At 44.6% G+C, this 17,287-nt stretch overlaps 1 protein-coding gene across 2 annotated transcripts in view; it reads left to right on the top strand.

Annotated features, from left to right (window-relative positions):
• The first annotated feature begins 3,554 nt into the window (after positions 1 to 3,554).
• Acsbg1 (acyl-CoA synthetase bubblegum family member 1) overlaps positions 3,555 to 17,287 on the top strand; it is a 55,132-nt gene continuing 41,399 nt past the window's right edge. Inside the window, exon 1 of one of the 2 annotated variants that reach the window (XM_040274675.2) lies at positions 3,555 to 3,851. In XM_040274675.2, coding sequence (XP_040130609.2) covers positions 3,721 to 3,851 — 131 coding nt within the window. In that variant the 5' untranslated portion in view covers positions 3,555 to 3,720. The remainder of the gene's footprint in view (positions 3,852 to 17,287) is intronic. The other variant, XM_005316857.4, reaches the window with a different exon arrangement.

The following is a 17,287-nucleotide window of genomic DNA, read 5'->3' as shown; positions in this document are numbered from 1 at the left end:
CAGAGTCCTCCGGTCCTGACTAAAGGAGAGCCAACAAATCAGGTCCAACCACTTGCCCCAAAAAACAAACAGGAAAGGTAATAGTGAAGATCATGGAAGGAACTTTAATCAGTGCAGGAGCACCAGGAAGACAACAGGACCCTTGTCCTTACCCTGTCTTCGAGGAGGTGGCAATGACTTTGAGGTTTTATTGAAAGGAAATCTAAGATAAGGAAGGAAGAAGGCAAGGGATGGAGGCTTTGCACACCTGGCGAAGGAGGTGATCTTGATCAGGTGTGGTCTGTCCACTAGCTCAGATTAGTCAGTGGGGGGGACCTTGTCTCCAACAAGAAAGTTGCTCCTGTCCAAAAGTGTTGCTGTTGCCTGGGGGTAGTTTCAATTGTCACAAGATATTTATCTATCAGACCTTATTCGGGAATCCAGGGTGCCTCAGAACAAAGCAGATGGATATAAAAGGAAGGCAAAAGTGCCAAATCTTTAATTCTACTTTTAGCTACCCACTGGACATTTCCAGGCAAAAGTGGAGTCTAAGTCCCTGTTATACATTTGCTTCACCCTAAGTTAGGCCAGCTATTTCTGGTCATAATTTTTTCTGCCTCGGTGTGGAGTAGAGAGGACTTAGGACTCCTTGGAGTGCCAATGGGAAGGAAGGAGGCAGAGAGGGTGGCTGAAAACCACGTGTGACAATGCTACAGAGAGCCCATCCCAGCAGGTGGCTCAGTCCAGACACCTTCTCAATCTTCTTCTGTTCAGTCCTCACCCACAACTTCAGCCCACCCTCATAATGACAAACCTCAGGTTCAGAAAGGTAGGGTCCCTTGCCCAAGGTCGTTCCATTCATAAACCAAAGAGGTAGGAGGTGAACTCAGGTCTGTGGGGATCTGTAGGAGGGACACTTATGTCCTGCTCAAAGCCAGAGTGGGCTAGGAGAAGACAGAAGCTGCAGTTATGAGGACAAGGCCAGATCAGCCAGCAGGGACGGAGCAAGAGGAACACACCCCCACCTCTCCTTCTAGCCACCTTCTGCTCTCCTGCTGCCACCCCACATTGGCCTAACTTAGCCAAAAGCCCGAGGCCTGTTTTCTGGTGAGGAGACCCTCATATGGGTCTGCTCCAGGGGCAGAGCCAGAGGAGAGGGTGTGAGGGACTCTGGGCCAACAGAAAAACCAGCAAGTTATTTATATTTACCTTCCAAAAAGAAATTCACCATCTTTAAAGTCAGCTAAACCAGACTCCCCCATTCCCTATCATTTTTGGCACCATGACCCAGCATTGACCTTTTGTTGAGATAGATGCACCCTTTGTCCTGGTCCCCGGGTGACTGCTGAGAATCTTGTTCCCAAGCCTCTGTTGCCAACGTGCCAATTCTCTCCTCAACTACCTGTCTTCTGTGGCCTTACTGGGCACTCTGTGGCCTTGTCACTTTCTTGGGTGATCTAGGGTCCTCACTACCCCCAGATCACACTGACCTTGAAGATCTACCCAAGGGAGGTCTTCTCCAGAGCCGCTTGGGTCTTTCTGCCCTTTCAACTTTCCCCTTGCCAGTTCCCAGGATCTGTAGGAATCTGAGGGTTGCCGGCAGAAGAACTTGTTCTGCCTTATCACATAGCTTCCCTGGCTTTCATCTCGACCAAGGCTTCTGAAAAGCCAGGAATTCAACATCCTTTTCCCTCTGATTCAGCTGCCTCTCACATGGTGGCACACTGGCCTATCACTCATCTTGATGGTCCTCTTGGTATAACCATGGCTCATGGGCAAATCTCTCTCCATCATCTCCTCCTGTCCAGTTGGAACTGGGAGTCACTTTGGCCAGATTCCAGGCCTCCACCCTTGTGACCCAAACAGTTTAAAAGGAAGCCCAGAAAGGGCCAGGGACCTTCCCAAGGTTGCAGGGAAGGTGTAGTGGTCTATGCAAGACTCAGGTCTCAAAGCAGACCCCAGGCCTCCTGTGCACACCTCTCCCAGCCCCTGAGCTGGAGGCTGGGCACCCAAGGAGGGCCCCTAGCTCCTGCTCTCTAGGAGCCCAGACTAGGGGAGGCAGCATTCAGGGGTCTGTGGTTTGTACCCTGAATTTTCTCAGACACAGTCCAGCTTTTTCTCAATCACTTGCCTTCCCCTGTTAAGACAGCACACTGTAACCCAGGTAGACTCACTGACCCTCTTGGGGATATCTTAGAGGAATCCCCATGGACATTTCTTGTATACAGTTGAATTGTGTGTCCCCAAAATTCACATTCACTCAAAACCTCAGAATATAATCTAATTTAGAAATAGAGTCTTTGCAGATGAAAGTAGTCAAGATGGGGTCATGCGGGAGGGTGTTCCCTTGTCCAAGGACTGGTGTCCTCACAAGAAGAGAAAACAGAGACCTAGACCCACAGAGGGAAGACAGACATGTAAAGAGAGAGGCAGAGACTGGACTGATGCCTCTATAAGCCAAGGAAGACTACGGGTTGCTAGGGGCCACCAGAAGTTAGGAAAAGCAAGGAAAGAATCTTCTCTAGATCTTTGCGGGAAGCCTGGCCCTGCTCACCCTGCTCACCCTGCTCTTTTCTTTTCTTTTCTTTCTTTCTTTCTTTTTCTTTTCTTTTTTTTTGTACCAGAGATTGAACCAAGGGGTATTTACCCACTGGGCTATATCCCCACCCCTTTTTTATATTTTATTAAGAGAAAGGGTCTTGCTGAGTTATTCAGGGCCTCACTAACTTGCTGAGGCTGGCTTTGAATTCACAATCCTCCTGCCTCAGCCTCTTGAGTTGCTGGGAATATAGGTGTGAGCCACCACACCTGGGCTTCTGCTCACATTTTGATTTCAGGCTTCTGGTCTCCAGAACTGTGAGAGAATACATTTTGGTGGTGTTAAGCCATCGTGTTTGGTATGGCAGACATAGGAACTAATGCGCAGTTAATCTTAGAGGGGAGATTTCTGGTATTCAGAGAAAGCCCCTGCCCTACATGAATTTCTCGCATGTATTTATGGCTGAAACCTGCTGTTAGCATTCCTCCTTCTCTTAGCTGAAGAGGCAGAACCATGTTTGTATTCAGGTGTCACTGGGTGGTCACACCCCGGGGTCTCTTCTCTCCTGTCCGCTTTAGTGCAAATGCTTCTGTGAACTCCATGACAGCCCTCGGTGTTGGTGATGTTACTTTCCTCCCCCAGTCTGGGCTCCCAGAGAGCCGGAGCTATGGACCCTCCTTGGGTGTCCAGCCTCCAGCTCAGGGGCTGGGAGAGGTGGGCTGAGAAGCAAACCCCCCCCCCCAGGGGTATACTGGGCTCCCAGGAAGCTGAGGTGGCAGTGTGGGCACCAGGGTACACAGGCACCCCAGGCTCAGTGTCTGATTTTGTTCTGAGAACCCTTTACTCCAAAGTGGCCCTTTTAAAGCCAGTGAGAAGGTTTTCTGGGGGCTCCCAGAAGCCCAGAGCCCATTGGCCAGACCTCCTGGGAGAACAGGGGCAGATTTGCATCAAAAAGAACACTGGCTTCATTGAAATTCTCCTCATCCTGAGTGAAACAAAACCACCAAGAAAAAGAAAGTTTTAGTCCTGAACAACTTTGCTGTTGAGGAGCATTCTGAGCTTCTAAAAATAGAGAGGAAATGGGCCCCTTTGGGTGACTCCAGGCCCCGCCTCCTCCGCCCCCTGCCCGCCTCCACTGCCCACTCAAGGCCAACCTCCCTGTCGTGGGAGACCCAGTTCCCTTCAGCAGATGCCCACAGCAGATGCCACAGAGTTCTGGAGCCGGACATAGCTGCACCCTTAAGGACCCCAGCATGCCGGATAGCGGAGAGGTCACACAGGAGAGCCTGCAAGGCATGAGTGTGAGGACCACCCAGGACAATTTGGGAACCAGGTAAGTTGGTGTTTGGGTCTCAGTGGACCAAGACTATGGGGCCAAGTTCTAGAGTCTATGCTGCTGTGTGATCCTGGGCAAACCTCTTCTCTCTCTGAGCCTCAGATTCTTCACTTGGGAAACAATGAAAGGAAGGGTCTGGATGATGGGTGTCTAGGATGGAGTAAGCACTGGATGCAGACTCTTGTCATTTGGAGCACTATTTAGTGTGTCTGCTCCCCTAGTGGCCAAGAGCGGTTCAACTGAGGAATGAATCACATCCCAGGGGTGTGAGCTGGGGGCTACAGTTACATGAAGAAAGAATTTTTAGTCAATAAAAATGTCTCCCTGTCTTCTTAGGGGAGCTTTGGCATGTGGGGTCAGTGAGGGAGAAGTTGTTCAGGGAGGAGCCAGAAGTTTCCACTCCAGTGTGCTGTGTGACCTTGGCAAGTCCCTGAACCTCTCTAGGTTGCGATTTCGCTGTCGGTACTTAAGTGCGGTCGGTGGCTGAAGTTTCCCTGAAGTTTTCCCTTCCAAGTTGTATGTCCTACTGATCTGCAATGCCAAGGAAGTGGATTCACTTTGTCAGGCCTTCGCCAATGCCCACTCTGGCCCATGCCCTGTCAATTGCAGGAGTGGGGGGATCCTGAGAAGACAGGACATAGTCCCAGCCCCAGGACTCTCCAGCCCAGCAGTAGGGAGAAAGGAATTCCAGGGCCACACAGATCTGAGACCTGTGTCTAGGGGAGGAGGGTGAGAAGCCTCTCTCTAGGGGTGCTTGAGATACGCCTTGAGTGGCCAAGAGGACCTGGACTATCAGAGAAGAGATGAAGAGCAGCAGGCCGGAGAACACCACAGCCATGGAAGACCCGGAGGCTGGAGATGGGAGAGCGATGGGTGGATGGAGGGTAGAACAGAGCAAGCGCCAGGATCCGAGTTCTCGGTGTTAATGGGAAGAAACTACTACCAGTGTTTGAGCTACAAGAATGTGGTCTCTGTTCTCTGGGGGTACGAGAAAGGCGGGAGGGGTAGAAAGGGAGTGAAAGTTGACGCATCATCAGAAACAGGCCCTAGCAAGGGCAGGCTGCCTGGGTCTCTGGACAACCTCCCCAAGCCAGCAAGGACTCCTGTCTCCTCCAAGAGCCCAGGACCAGCCCTTCCCTGGACATGGACCAGTTGCACAGAGAGGCAAGAGCCCCTGGAGGAAAGCTGACTTCCTCAGCCAGGGGTGGCTGAATCTCTCTGGGCACTGATTGTCTTCCACATCCTTCTCCCTGGGGGTCATGGGCTCAGAGAGAGCCTGGCTTACCCACCCCACCCAATGCTCCCACGCATGCTTCAAAATCTCAGTCCTTGAATATAACAAGGCCGCTTTCTCTTCTCAAGGTTCCCTGAAGAAGGAACCTTGAGAACGAGGGGCCACAGGGAGGTCAGGAACACAGTGTTTTTTGTTTGATTTGGTACCTGGGATTGAGCCCAGGGGAGCTTAACTACTGAGCCACATTCCCAACCCTTTTTGTTTTTTATTTTGAGATAGGGTTTCACTAAGTTGCTCAGAGCCTTGCTAAATTGCTGAGGCTGGCTTTGAACTTGCAATCATCCTGCCTGGGCTGCCTGAGCTGCTGGGATTACAGGATTGCTCCATTGCACCCAGCTCTTTGAGTGGTTTTTGAGGCTCATGTGCAGAAGAGTGGCACCTGATAAGGGCTGGCCCCTCCTGGGGAAGGCCATGCACTTGGGCTCCCAGACCCCCAGGGAGAAGGATGTGGAAGACAGCCAGAGGTCTAGGACTGTTTTGCAAATCTCACTAAAGGAACGTGGACAAACCTAGGACAGAGCCCAGCCTGGGGCAGGAAGGACTCCCTTAAGCGAGGGTAAATAGGTTCAGGACCCAGTGAGGGAAGAGAAGGGCCGAAGAGCCCAGGTTGGAATACGAATTCCACTACTTTCTTACCAAGTGACTTTGGGTACGTTGCTGAACCCTTTTGAGCCTTAATATCACCTTCTGCAAATGCAAGTAAAAGGCCTGACCTCCATGACAGGAGGAAAGGTTGAATGGACTGTATCCACTAGTGAATATTAAAGTGCTTCCAAAAACTTGTCACAGGCCTGGTAACCCCTGGAGCACCTCCCAGCTCTCTTAGCAGAAGGCTGGAAGGCACATACCTTGGTTCCAAAACAGTTCTGCTCCTGACCTGGGCAAGACACCCTCCTGACCTACTCTGTGACCCTGGGCAAGACACCCTCTCTGAGCCTTAGTTCCTCCACCTGTTAGTCAATGGGGCAGATAAACTTGCTCTGCCAGCCCTGCAGAGTTACTGCAAGGAAAGGACACTGAACCCTCACTAAGCATCATTCTAAGGTCAGAGGCACTTGCTGCTGCAGCTGCTGTGATACTTTCGCTTCCTCTGCCCCTGCAGGCCAAGTGTAGCAGCAAGGCTCCATTCCAGGCCTGCCTATACGTAGCTAGAGTCAGCTGCTTCTGGGGAAAGGTGAGCCTGCATCCTCCAACAGCCTGAGAGGGACTTAGCTCCCCATTCCTTCCCCCAGCACTTCAGAGCAGGAGGCTGCAGGTAGAGAAGGAAGTCTGGGAGCCAGAGGAGGATCTCTACCTTGGCCTGACCCATGTGAATTTCCTTTTGTGCCATCCCAGTTGAAGGGCTGGGAATGGGAGGAGCTCTAGAGAGAGGCAGACAGGCCAGAGCCAAGAGAGGCAGTACCTGCTGGGCCCCAGCTGGACCTATCTGGCACAGCTCACTCTGTGTTCTGTGCTCTTTGAGGCCTACCCATCAGGGACACTTGTTGACCTGGGCTTGGGTCTTGGGCCTGTTAAGTCATCTGTACTGAGCCTGGAGAAGCACAAGATGGAGGAAAGTCTTTGAAGGAAATTGAAAAGAGGACAGTACATCCGGGGTTTGAAAGATTATGGATGCCCAGAATGGCAGGCAGGGGGCACTGTGCTGGCTGAAGCTGTGCTATGGAGGAGTCATAGGTGATCACCAGACCAGAGAGGTTGGGTCTCTCTAGTCCTGGGTCTAGAGATGCTAGTGTGGCCAGGCTAAGGGCAGCGAGGCATGAGGATAGCCGGGGCCTGATGAAGAAGCTCAGAGAAGGAGTGGAAGCAGCAGAGCCTGGGAGAGCCTTATCTGGGGGACTCATAGTGGTGAGTGCAGTGTAGGCTAGACTTGGGGTGGGCTGGAGGCTGGAGGCCAGGAGATGGGAGCCCCAGGAGGGTCTTGCCTGGGTCTGGAAAGGATGACAGGCTCTGAACTGACCTACTCACCAGGGCTGCCTGCTGCCTGTCCCAACCTGCCTGCTAAAGACCGAGAGCTCAGAATGTGGGACACTCACAGGAGGCTGCTGCAAGCCCAACGAGCAAGGCCCTTCTCACTGGCAAAACCCTCCAAGGATGACAGAGTGAGCTCCCAGTCTCAGGAGTGTGCTATCCCAGGAGGAACAAGCATAATGAAAATGTATCCAAAAGGATATAGCTACTCCGACGGAACATGGAATACCAGGACCTTCTAGTTCTGGAATTCTTTCCCACTCCCACAACCCGTTTTCCCACGTTATATGAACATGATTGGCTTTTTTTCTTCATTATTTATTATCTTCATTGTTTTCTGTTTTCCTAAGAATAATACATTCATGTATTCAAAATTATTTATTGTTGAATAGGCAGGTACTGTGCTAAGCACTGGTGAATATCATAGAACATCAAGCAAATTCCTGCCATGAAGGGTTTTCAGACTTGCAGAGAAGACAGACATTAACAAATAATTATATAGCTATCTGTTTAACTATAATTGTGATAGGTACCATGAAGGATTAAAAATATGTGGAGAAAATGTAATCGATATTACTGAATTATACAAGTAAAATGGTTAAAATGACAACTATTGTTATATATATATATTACAATAAAATTTTTTTAAATGTTGGAATTTTTTAAAAAAAATTATGGATGGAATCTAACAGAGATCTGACTTAGTCTTGGGAGTTAAAGAAAACTTCCCTAAGAAAGCAACATTTAAACTGAGACCTGAAAGATACATAGATACTGGGGGCGGGGGGAGTTTCGTAGGAAGAAAAAAAGCCCATCATGTATAAAAGCTCTGAGGTGGGAAGGAGCTTGTAGTATCTAAGAAACTAAAAGCCCATTCTAGCAAGGTGTGGTGACACATGTCTGTAATCCCAGGAACTTGGGACACTGAGGCAGAAGGATTGCAAGTTTGAGGCCAGGCTGGGCAACTTAGTGAGACTGTTTCTGAAAATAAAAAATAAAAAGGGCTGGGGATGTAGCTCAGAGGTAGAATGTCCCTGGGTTCAATCGAAAGAAAAAGAGAGAGAGAGAGAGAGAGAGAGAGAGAGAGAGAGAGAAGAAGTAAAAGGCTTGTGGCCACAGGACAGATTTGGAACTATAAGAGCGACAGGAAGGTGAATTGCTGGGGTCAAGAGTGCCAGAATAAAGACATGGGCAAAACCGGAAGTCAGAGTTCCTGGGGCAAACTAGCCTGGGTTCCAGACATCCGAATAGATCTGGATGTCTTAAGGATACACACCAACCCAGGCCGGTCCTTACAGGGCTGCCTGGTTGTTGTCCAAGGGCAGCAAAACCCAAGTTTGCCTGGAGTCAGGATGCTAGACCTAAGCACTTTGTCCCCAGGCAAGCCCCTCTGAGTGGCAGACTCCAGGCCAGTGGGGTGTTTTAGGTCACAAAGTCCAAATCACTCTTTTACAACATCCACTTATTATCGATCTCTGACTTGAATCCCTTCAGGGAAGAGGAGCTTGCTACCTACTTTTTCACACATACACACACACACAAAATAAAAAATAAAAACCAGTTTCATCTGGGGAATGGGTGGTGGGAGGAAGTTCTGTCTCACACTGGGTCCTGGCTCTGACTCCTTTCAAAAGAGGCTGTGAAGAACACGCCAGACAGGACTGGGAAGGTGCTTAGGAAGTGGAAAGGGTCACCGGCCATGTGAAGGACATCTGGGGCCTTGTTCAGACTCTGGCCCCAAGGGGCTGTGAACTATGAACTCACATTTGCAGAGTTTACATCTGTAAAATGTAATGAATGGATTGTGGAGTTTTTATTCACAGAGTCCAATTTTTCATACAATGAAATGTACATATATTAAGGGTATTATTTGATGACTTTTGAGAAATGTATATATCCATGTAACCAAAACTGCAATTGAAATATGGAACATTTTCATCACCCCAGAAAGCTCCTTCATGTCTACCCCCTTCTTGCATGAGCAGCCACTCTTTTTTTTTTTTTTAGAAAAGCAAGTCAATTTTATTTTAATGTAAAGTATGATAAAATGAAATCATTTTTAAAAAGTATATAGACCATATCAAGAAAAAGTGCTAAACATAGAAATAAACCTAACAAAAGTTACACAATCTGTAGAGAAACTTATAAAAAATTCAATGAGAGGGTATTTAGAAAATTCTCAATAAATAGAAAAAAATATTTATTAGCAAGGGAATCATATGTTAACAATGGCATTTTTCTTAAATAATGCATAGAATCAATGTAATTATTATAAAAAATTTGCAGGAGTTCTCATTAATGTCTAGAAGGGGTTTCTAAAATATATAAAAGTAGCAAAACTTTAATCATAGCCACAATGCTTAAAAAGAGAAAAATAAGATGAAAACACGTTCTATTAGACAAATAGATATATTTGAATTAAGAAAATTGCATGATAGGGTCCACGTTGACCTTGTTTTAACAGAAAAAGATATTACTTGATGTACTTTTCTATTTCCCAGTTCCCTAGGGGAGATAATGAGTGCTGCCTGTGTTTGAAAAGGTTCAACTATTCTAGTCCTCCAGGGATGCCTCCTCATCAAACATCAGCTTAGTTATGTAGCATAACATTGCTTCTAGAGTACCATGTTAACCTTTATCTGTCCGTTTTTTCATATTTTTATTTATAGACTCTTATTCTATTTCTTGACATTATTCTCTTTCTAGATGAAACTTCTTAATCTATTTTTCCCTCATAGCATATTCCTGTCACTTGGAATTAGCAATGCTTCATGACCAAGCATTCGGGATTGTTCAGGGAGATGTTGTGTGGTGTGTATAAACCTTGCTATATTACCAAAAACCTAATTGCGATACTTAGATTCCTTCTAATCTATTAATTAAATGTGTGTTAGAGGTTAATTGTTCATTGAATGTCACATGGATAACAACCCAGACTGTCAGAAGCCAACACGCTGAATGAGAACATCTAATATGGTCACAGCAAGAGGCAAACTTGAGTATAACTTTCAGGGACATGGAGCAGTCACTCTTTTGAACAGCCACTATTCTGATTGTTCTCAAACATCACATGAATGGGATTGTAGAGAATGCACTTTTTTGGTCTGAATCTTTTCACTCATTTGTGAGAGTCATCCATATTGCTGGATGTTTCAATAGTCCATTATTTTGCACACCCACTGCTACCTTCTTTTTTTAAAATATTTTTTTTAGTTGTAGATGGACACAATATCTTTATTTTATTTATTTATTTTTATGTGGTGCTGAGGATCAAACCCAGTACCTCAAGCATGTGAGGCAAGTACTCTACCACTGAGCCACAACCCCAGCCCCTCCCCCTGCTACCTTCTTGCAAGAATATGTATGGTTGCATTTAGGCCCCACTTGGATAGTACGGGATAAACTTTCTTCCCCCTTAATCACATCTGCAAAATTCTCTCTTCTCTCCCTTATAAGGCCATATTCATAGGCCCCCAGAGATTAGGATGTGGATATATTGGGGTATATTTTCAACTTACATACTGGCTATGACTGGATACCTTAGTTCTCCGCCAGTGAGCCTCCCCAAAAGCTGCTGGAGTCCTTCCAACATGGCAGCTTGTGATGGATCTAGGGCCACCTAAGACTCTTCCTTACTCAATGGCTGGTGCCTGATCTGGGAAGACTTAATAAACTGGGACCTGGACCAGCTGGGGCTCCTTGACAACTCTATTTCTATGTGGTTTCTCCTTAAGATTTCCAATTTCATGCCTTCCAGGTAGATGGACTTCTGACAAGGTGGGTCAGGAATCCAAAACAGTTGGTGGGGGGGTGATGCTGGGGTTGTGGCTCAGTGGTAGAGTGCTCGTCTAGCACGTGCAAGGCCCTGGGTTTGATCCTCAGCACCACATAAAAATAAATAAATAAAATAAAGGTATTTTTAAAAAAAGGAATCCAAAACTCTGTGATCTAAGAGAGTCAGGAAGAAACATATATCACTTTTTATAAGTAGCTTTGGAAATCATATAGTGTTACTTCTTCCACATTGTACTTTTTAGAAACCAGTCCTGGCTGGGTGTGATGGTGCATACCTGAAATCCCAGCTACTCAGGACACTGAGGCAGGAAGATCACAAGTTCAAGGCCAGCCTGGGAAACTTAGAGAAACCCTGTCTCAAAAATTAAATAAATAAATGTAAAGTGCTAGGGATCTAGCTTAGTGGTAGAGCTTGCCTATGTTCGATCCCCAGGTCTGGAAAAGAAAGGAAGGAAGGAAGGAAGGAAGGAAGGAAGGAAGGAAGGAAGGAAGGAAGGAAGGAAGGAAGGAAGGAAGGAAGGAAGGAAGGAAGGAAGGAAGGAGAGAGAGAGAAGAGAGAGGCCAGGCATGGTGGCACACACCTGTAATCCCAGCAGCTATGAAGGCTGAGGTAGGAGGATCAAAAGTTCAAAGCCAGCCTCAGCAACTTATTGAGGCCCTAAGTAACTTATTGAGACCCTATCTCAAAATAAAGAAAAAATAAAAAGGGCTGGGGATATGGCTCAGTTGTTAAGCTCCCATGGGTTCAATCCCTGGTACCCAAAAATACATGTGTGTGTATATATGTATATTATACCATTTGATATAATCTCGTTAGGTCACTATGGCTTGATTCAGTTTTTTTTTTAAAATATAACAGTTTTATTGAGATATAATCCACACATCATAAAATTCACCCATTTAAAAAGTGCACAATTTAATATTTTTTAGTATATTCACAGAGTTATATAACCATCACTTTTTATCTTTGTGTTACAGGGGCTGGAACCCAGAGCCTATGCATGCTAGGCAAGCACTCTGCCACTGAGCTACACCTCAATCCCCATAAACAATTTTAGAACATTTTCATCATCTCCTAAAGAAACCCTATACCCATTAGCAATCACTTCCCATTTCCCTTCGACTTCCCTAGCCCTAGGAAACCATAAATTTACTTTTTTTTCCCCCCTTGCTATACTGGGGATTGAATCCAGGGGCTCTCTACCACTCACCTATACCTCAGTCCTTTAAAAAAAATTGTTATTTTTAGATATACATAACAGTAGAGTATACCGTGGCATATTACATATATGGAATATAACGTCTTCTAATAAGGGTCCCATTCTTGTGGTTGTACATGACGTAGAGTTTCACTGGTTCTTGTATTCATATATGAACATAGGAAAGTTATATTCAATTCATTCCACTGTCTTTCCTTTTCCTATCCCCCTCTCTTCCCTTCATTCCCCTTTGTCTAATCCAGTGAATTTCTATTCTTCCCCTTCCTACCCTCCCTTGTTGTGGATTAGCATCCATGTATCAGAGAGAACATTTGGCCTATGATTTTTTGGGACTGGTTTATTTCACTCAGCACGATATTCTCCAATTCCATCCATTTGCCACTGAATGCCATAATTTCATTCATCTCTATGGCTGTGTATATATACCACATTTTTTTTATCCATTCATCTGTTGAAGGACATCCAGGTTGGTTCCACAGCTTTTGTGAATTGAGCTGCTATAAGCACTGATGTGGCTGTGTCATTCTAGTAAGCTGGTTTTAAGTCCTTTTAGTATAGACCTAGGAGTGACATAACTGGGTCAAATGGTGGTTCCATTCCAAGTTTTCTAAGGAATCTCCATACTGCTTTCCCAGTCCTTTTTATTTATTTATTTATTTTATTTTGAGACAGGTCTCACCAAGTTGCCCAGTCTGGCCTTGAACTTGTGCTCCTCTTGCCTCAGCCTCCTGAATAGCTGGGATTACAAGCATGTGCCACCATTCCTGGATTTACATTTTATCTTTATAGATTTACCTCTTCTGGACATTTCATTTAAATGGACTGACATAATATATGATGTATTGTGGCTGAATTCTTTCAGTTAGCATAATGTTTTCCCAATTCATCCATCTTGTAGCTTGTAGCAATACTTCATTTCTTTTATGGCTGAATAATATTCCATTACATAGCATGTTTTGTTTACCTTTCATCAGTTGGTGGACACTTGGGTTGTTTTCATGTTTGGGCTATTCTAAGTATTGCTGCTATCGACATTATTATTAGACATCTGTTTCCATTTTTCTTGTTATACGCCTAGGAGCCAAATTGCTGGGTCATATGGTAATTCAAGGCATAACCTTTTGAGGAACTGACAGCTTGTCTTCTAAAGCAGCTACACTCCCACTGGTAGTGTATGAAGGTTCTAATCTCTCCCCACCTTGGATAACACTATTATCCTTTTAATTACAGCACTCCTAGCAGGTATGAAGTGTCTCTGATGCAGTTTTAATTTGTTATTTCCTGATGGCTGATGATATTGAGCAACTTTTAAAGTACTTATTGTCTGTATGAATATCTTCTAGGAAGAAGTGTCCATGCAAATCCTTTCCCCAGTTTTAATTGGATTATTTGTCTTGTTTATTATTATTACTGAATTGCAAGCGTCCTTTATGTACCCTAAATATCATTCACTTGTCATATATCCACTTTGCAAGTATTTTCTTGGCTGACTTTTCATGGTATCTGTGTGTGTGTGTGTGTGTGTGTGTGTGTGTGTGTGTGTGTGTGGTACTAGAGACTGGACTGAACCCTGTGACACTCTACCACTGAGCTATACCCCCAGCCCTTTTTTAAAATTATTTTTTTATTTTTTTAGTTTTGGGTGGACACAATATCTTTCTTTTATATTTATGTGGTGCTGAGAATCGAACCCAGTGCCTCATACATGCTAGGCGAGCACTCTACCACTGAGCCACGACCCCAGCCCACCCCCCAGCCCTTTTTATTTTTTATTTTGAGACAAGATCTCACTAAATTTGTAAGGCTGGCCTTGAATATACAATCCTTCTCCCTCAGCCTCCTAAATTGCTGGGATTACAGGTGTGTACCATAGCACTTGGTACTTTTCACATTCTTTATGGTACCCTTTGAAGTATATATGGTTTTATTTTTGATGAGGTCTAATTTATCTGTTTTTCTTTTATTGCTTGCACTTTGGTGTTATTTCTAAGAAGGCTTTGCTTAACTCAAGGTCACAAAAATTTATTTATAATTTCTTCTAATACTTTTACAGTTTTAGCTCTTACATTTAGATCTTTGTTAGCTTTTGAATTATTTTTTGTGTAAGGTGTGAGGAAGGACTCCCAACTTCATTTTTTGGCTTTTGGTTATTCAGTTGCCCCCACCTGTTGAAAAGACTTTCCTTCTCCATTGGATTGTCTTGCCATCCCTGTTGAAAATTAATTCACTGTAAATTTGAACTGATTTCTGCTTTTCTCATTCCATTCCACTCATCTATATGTCTACTCTTATGCTGGTACCTCTTTGCTTTGATTATTTCTGGTTTGCATTTTGTTTTGAAATCCTCCAACTTTGTTCTTTTTCAAGATTGTTTTGGCTATTCTAGGTTTCTTGAATTTCCAGACTAGCTTGTCCATTTTTGCAAAAAGCCAGCTGGGATTTTGATAGAAATTGTATGGACCTATAGATCATTTGGGGGGATATTACCATCTTAACAATATTAACTTTCTTGATCCTTATATATCTTTCCATTCACTTAATTTTTAAAACTTCAGGGTGGGTGCAGTGGTGCATACCTATAATTCAGCTAATCTGGAGGTCAAGATAGGAGGATAGCAAGTTTGAGACTAACCTCCACAATTTAGTGGGATCCTATGTCAAAATAACTGGATTTAAGACTGGAGATGTAGCTCAGTAGTAGAGCACTTGCCTAGCATGCATGAAGCGCTGGGTTCAAGCCCCAGTACTACAAAAGAAAAAAAAAAAGTAAAAATAACTGAGTCCAATCCCCAGTACCACAAAAGGGACATAAAATCTTTGATTTCTTTCAGCAATGTTTTGTTATGCTCAATTTAAAAATAATTTTTCTTTCTACTCTAATTTAGGTTAAATAATTTCTATCATTTTGCCTTCAATCTCACTAACACTTTCTTTTTTCAGCTTTCAATATGAAATCAACCCCATCTAGTGAAGTTTTCATTTCAGAGATTATACTTTACTTATACTTCCATTTTTATAATAAGATTCTCCTTTTATTCACCTATGTCTAGTTTTTCCTTTAATTCTCAAACTTGTATTAATAACTGCTTCAAAGTCCTTGTGCTGCCAGGCTTGGTGGCACATGCCTAAAATCCCAGTGGCTTGGGAAGTTGAGGCAGGAGGATCACAGTTCAAAGCCAATCTCAGCAACTTAACAAGGCCCTAAGTAACTCAGTGAGACCCTGAGTTAAATAAAATATTTAAAAAGGACGTGGCACAATGGTTAAGTGCCCCTGGGTTTAATCCCCAGTACACCCCCCACAAAAAAATCCTTATGCTTATTCCAACATCTGTGTCATAGAAAGATTTGCTTCTTTGTGTTAAACTGCTTTTTTCCTTAGTTTTGGTTCATAGTTTCAAAATTTTCAGCTGTCTAGTCATTTTTTGTTGTATGTTGATATCATAAATGATATCAGGACTACACTGATTTCAATAATTTTAAAATACATGCACATTGCAGGGCATGATGGTTGGTACATGGCTGTTTTGCCAGTGACTCAGGAGGCTTAGGCAGGAGGATTGCAAATTTGAAACCATCCCCAGCAATGTAGTGAGACCCTCAGGAACTTAGTAGGACCCTATCTCAAAATAAAAAACAAAAGGACTGAGGATGTAGTTAAATGGTAAAGCACCCCTGAGTTCAGTCTCCAGTACTAAAAAAACAAAACAAGGGGCTGGGGTTGTGGCTCAGTGGTAGAATGCTCGCCTAGCACATATGAGGCACTGGGTTCAAACCTCAGCACCACATAAAAATGAAATAAAGATATAAAAAAAATGTAAGAATACCTGGATTACAATGTCAATTAAAAAAAAAACAAAAGTGCACATTAAAATATTGCTTTAGTCACAGGGTTCTGCCTTTCTGAGTCAGTGATTCCTAGGAAATCCCATGTTGCTGGGGCATGTGGAGAAGCTTCAGGGGATCCACAGAGCTTCACTCAACCTTGGCAGTGCAGATTGTAGTTAAGAACATGAAATCTGGAATCAGATTCCCTGGATTGGAATCCCAGCTATCCCCATTACTAGCTGCCTAAACTTTAGCTCTTTTGGGGTGGTGGGTACCAGGATTGAACTCAGGGGCACTTAACCACTGAGCCACATCCCCAGCCTTTTTATATATTTTATTTAGAGACCGGGTCTCATTAAGTTGCTTTAGGGGCTTGCTAAGTTGCTGAGGCTGGGTTTGAATTTGCCATCCTCCTGCCTTAGCCTCCTAAGCCTCTGAGATTACAGGCACACACAACCATGTCCAGCAACCTTTAGCTCTTTACGTCATCCCTCCCTATGCTTCCATTCCCTTATACAATGGGGATCATAATCACTACCTCCCTGATAGGATTGAGATGACTAAATAAGTAAATACCATTTACTCATTTTATGTAAAACCACTGGGATAGTGCCAGTGCTCAATAAATGTGAGTTCTCAGTTTTGAAAAAGCGAAATTACAGTCCTCTTTAGACCTGTCTCCTGCTGCTCTGTGGCCCCATCGAATGCCCTTCTCACCTGCCCTGTTCAGAGACGCCTCTCACGTGTGTAGACCAGGTGTATGGTTTTCTTCTTTACCCTCTTCTGTAGACTATGGGCTCCTCTAGAGCAGATGAGCACACTGCAGGGCACAGTGGCAGAAGCCTCACCCCACCCTGCACCATGAGGTACCTCTGGAGCCTGAGGAATAACAGGCAGTGCTCTTCCTTCCTCTTGTCTCCCTGGAAGAAACGTGGAGCGTCACCTATCATCAGAGCTGGTATATAGACACTGTCCCCATCTACCCCCTACTTCATAGACGGGGTAACTGAGGCCCTAACAGGAAGAGGAACATGCCCAAAGCCACGCTTGTGTACTTCAAACAAACACGCCAACCAATGGGAAGATGGAGATCTTCCAGTCACCTTTGCTTTGGGCTGGAATTATGTCAGCTCTCAGCTTCACAGTGCCTTCTCTCTGCTGATCAAACCCACTAACTGGCAATTATCTGTGTCTATCACCAATACAACTTAAGAAAATGGCTTAGTTATGATTAATGCATGCAATTTGCCTTTACATAGCATTTTCCAAACATTTGATGGGGGAGGGTATGATAAAAAGGTCTAATGACGGGTGGTTGAAAGCAGGGGAC

This window comes from Ictidomys tridecemlineatus, chromosome 5 (assembly GCF_052094955.1).
Source record: "Ictidomys tridecemlineatus isolate mIctTri1 chromosome 5, mIctTri1.hap1, whole genome shotgun sequence".
Lineage (NCBI taxonomy): Eukaryota > Metazoa > Chordata > Mammalia > Rodentia > Sciuridae > Ictidomys > Ictidomys tridecemlineatus.
Note: the sequence above shows the minus strand (reverse complement) of the source record. Positions and strands in the feature narration are given on the sequence as shown.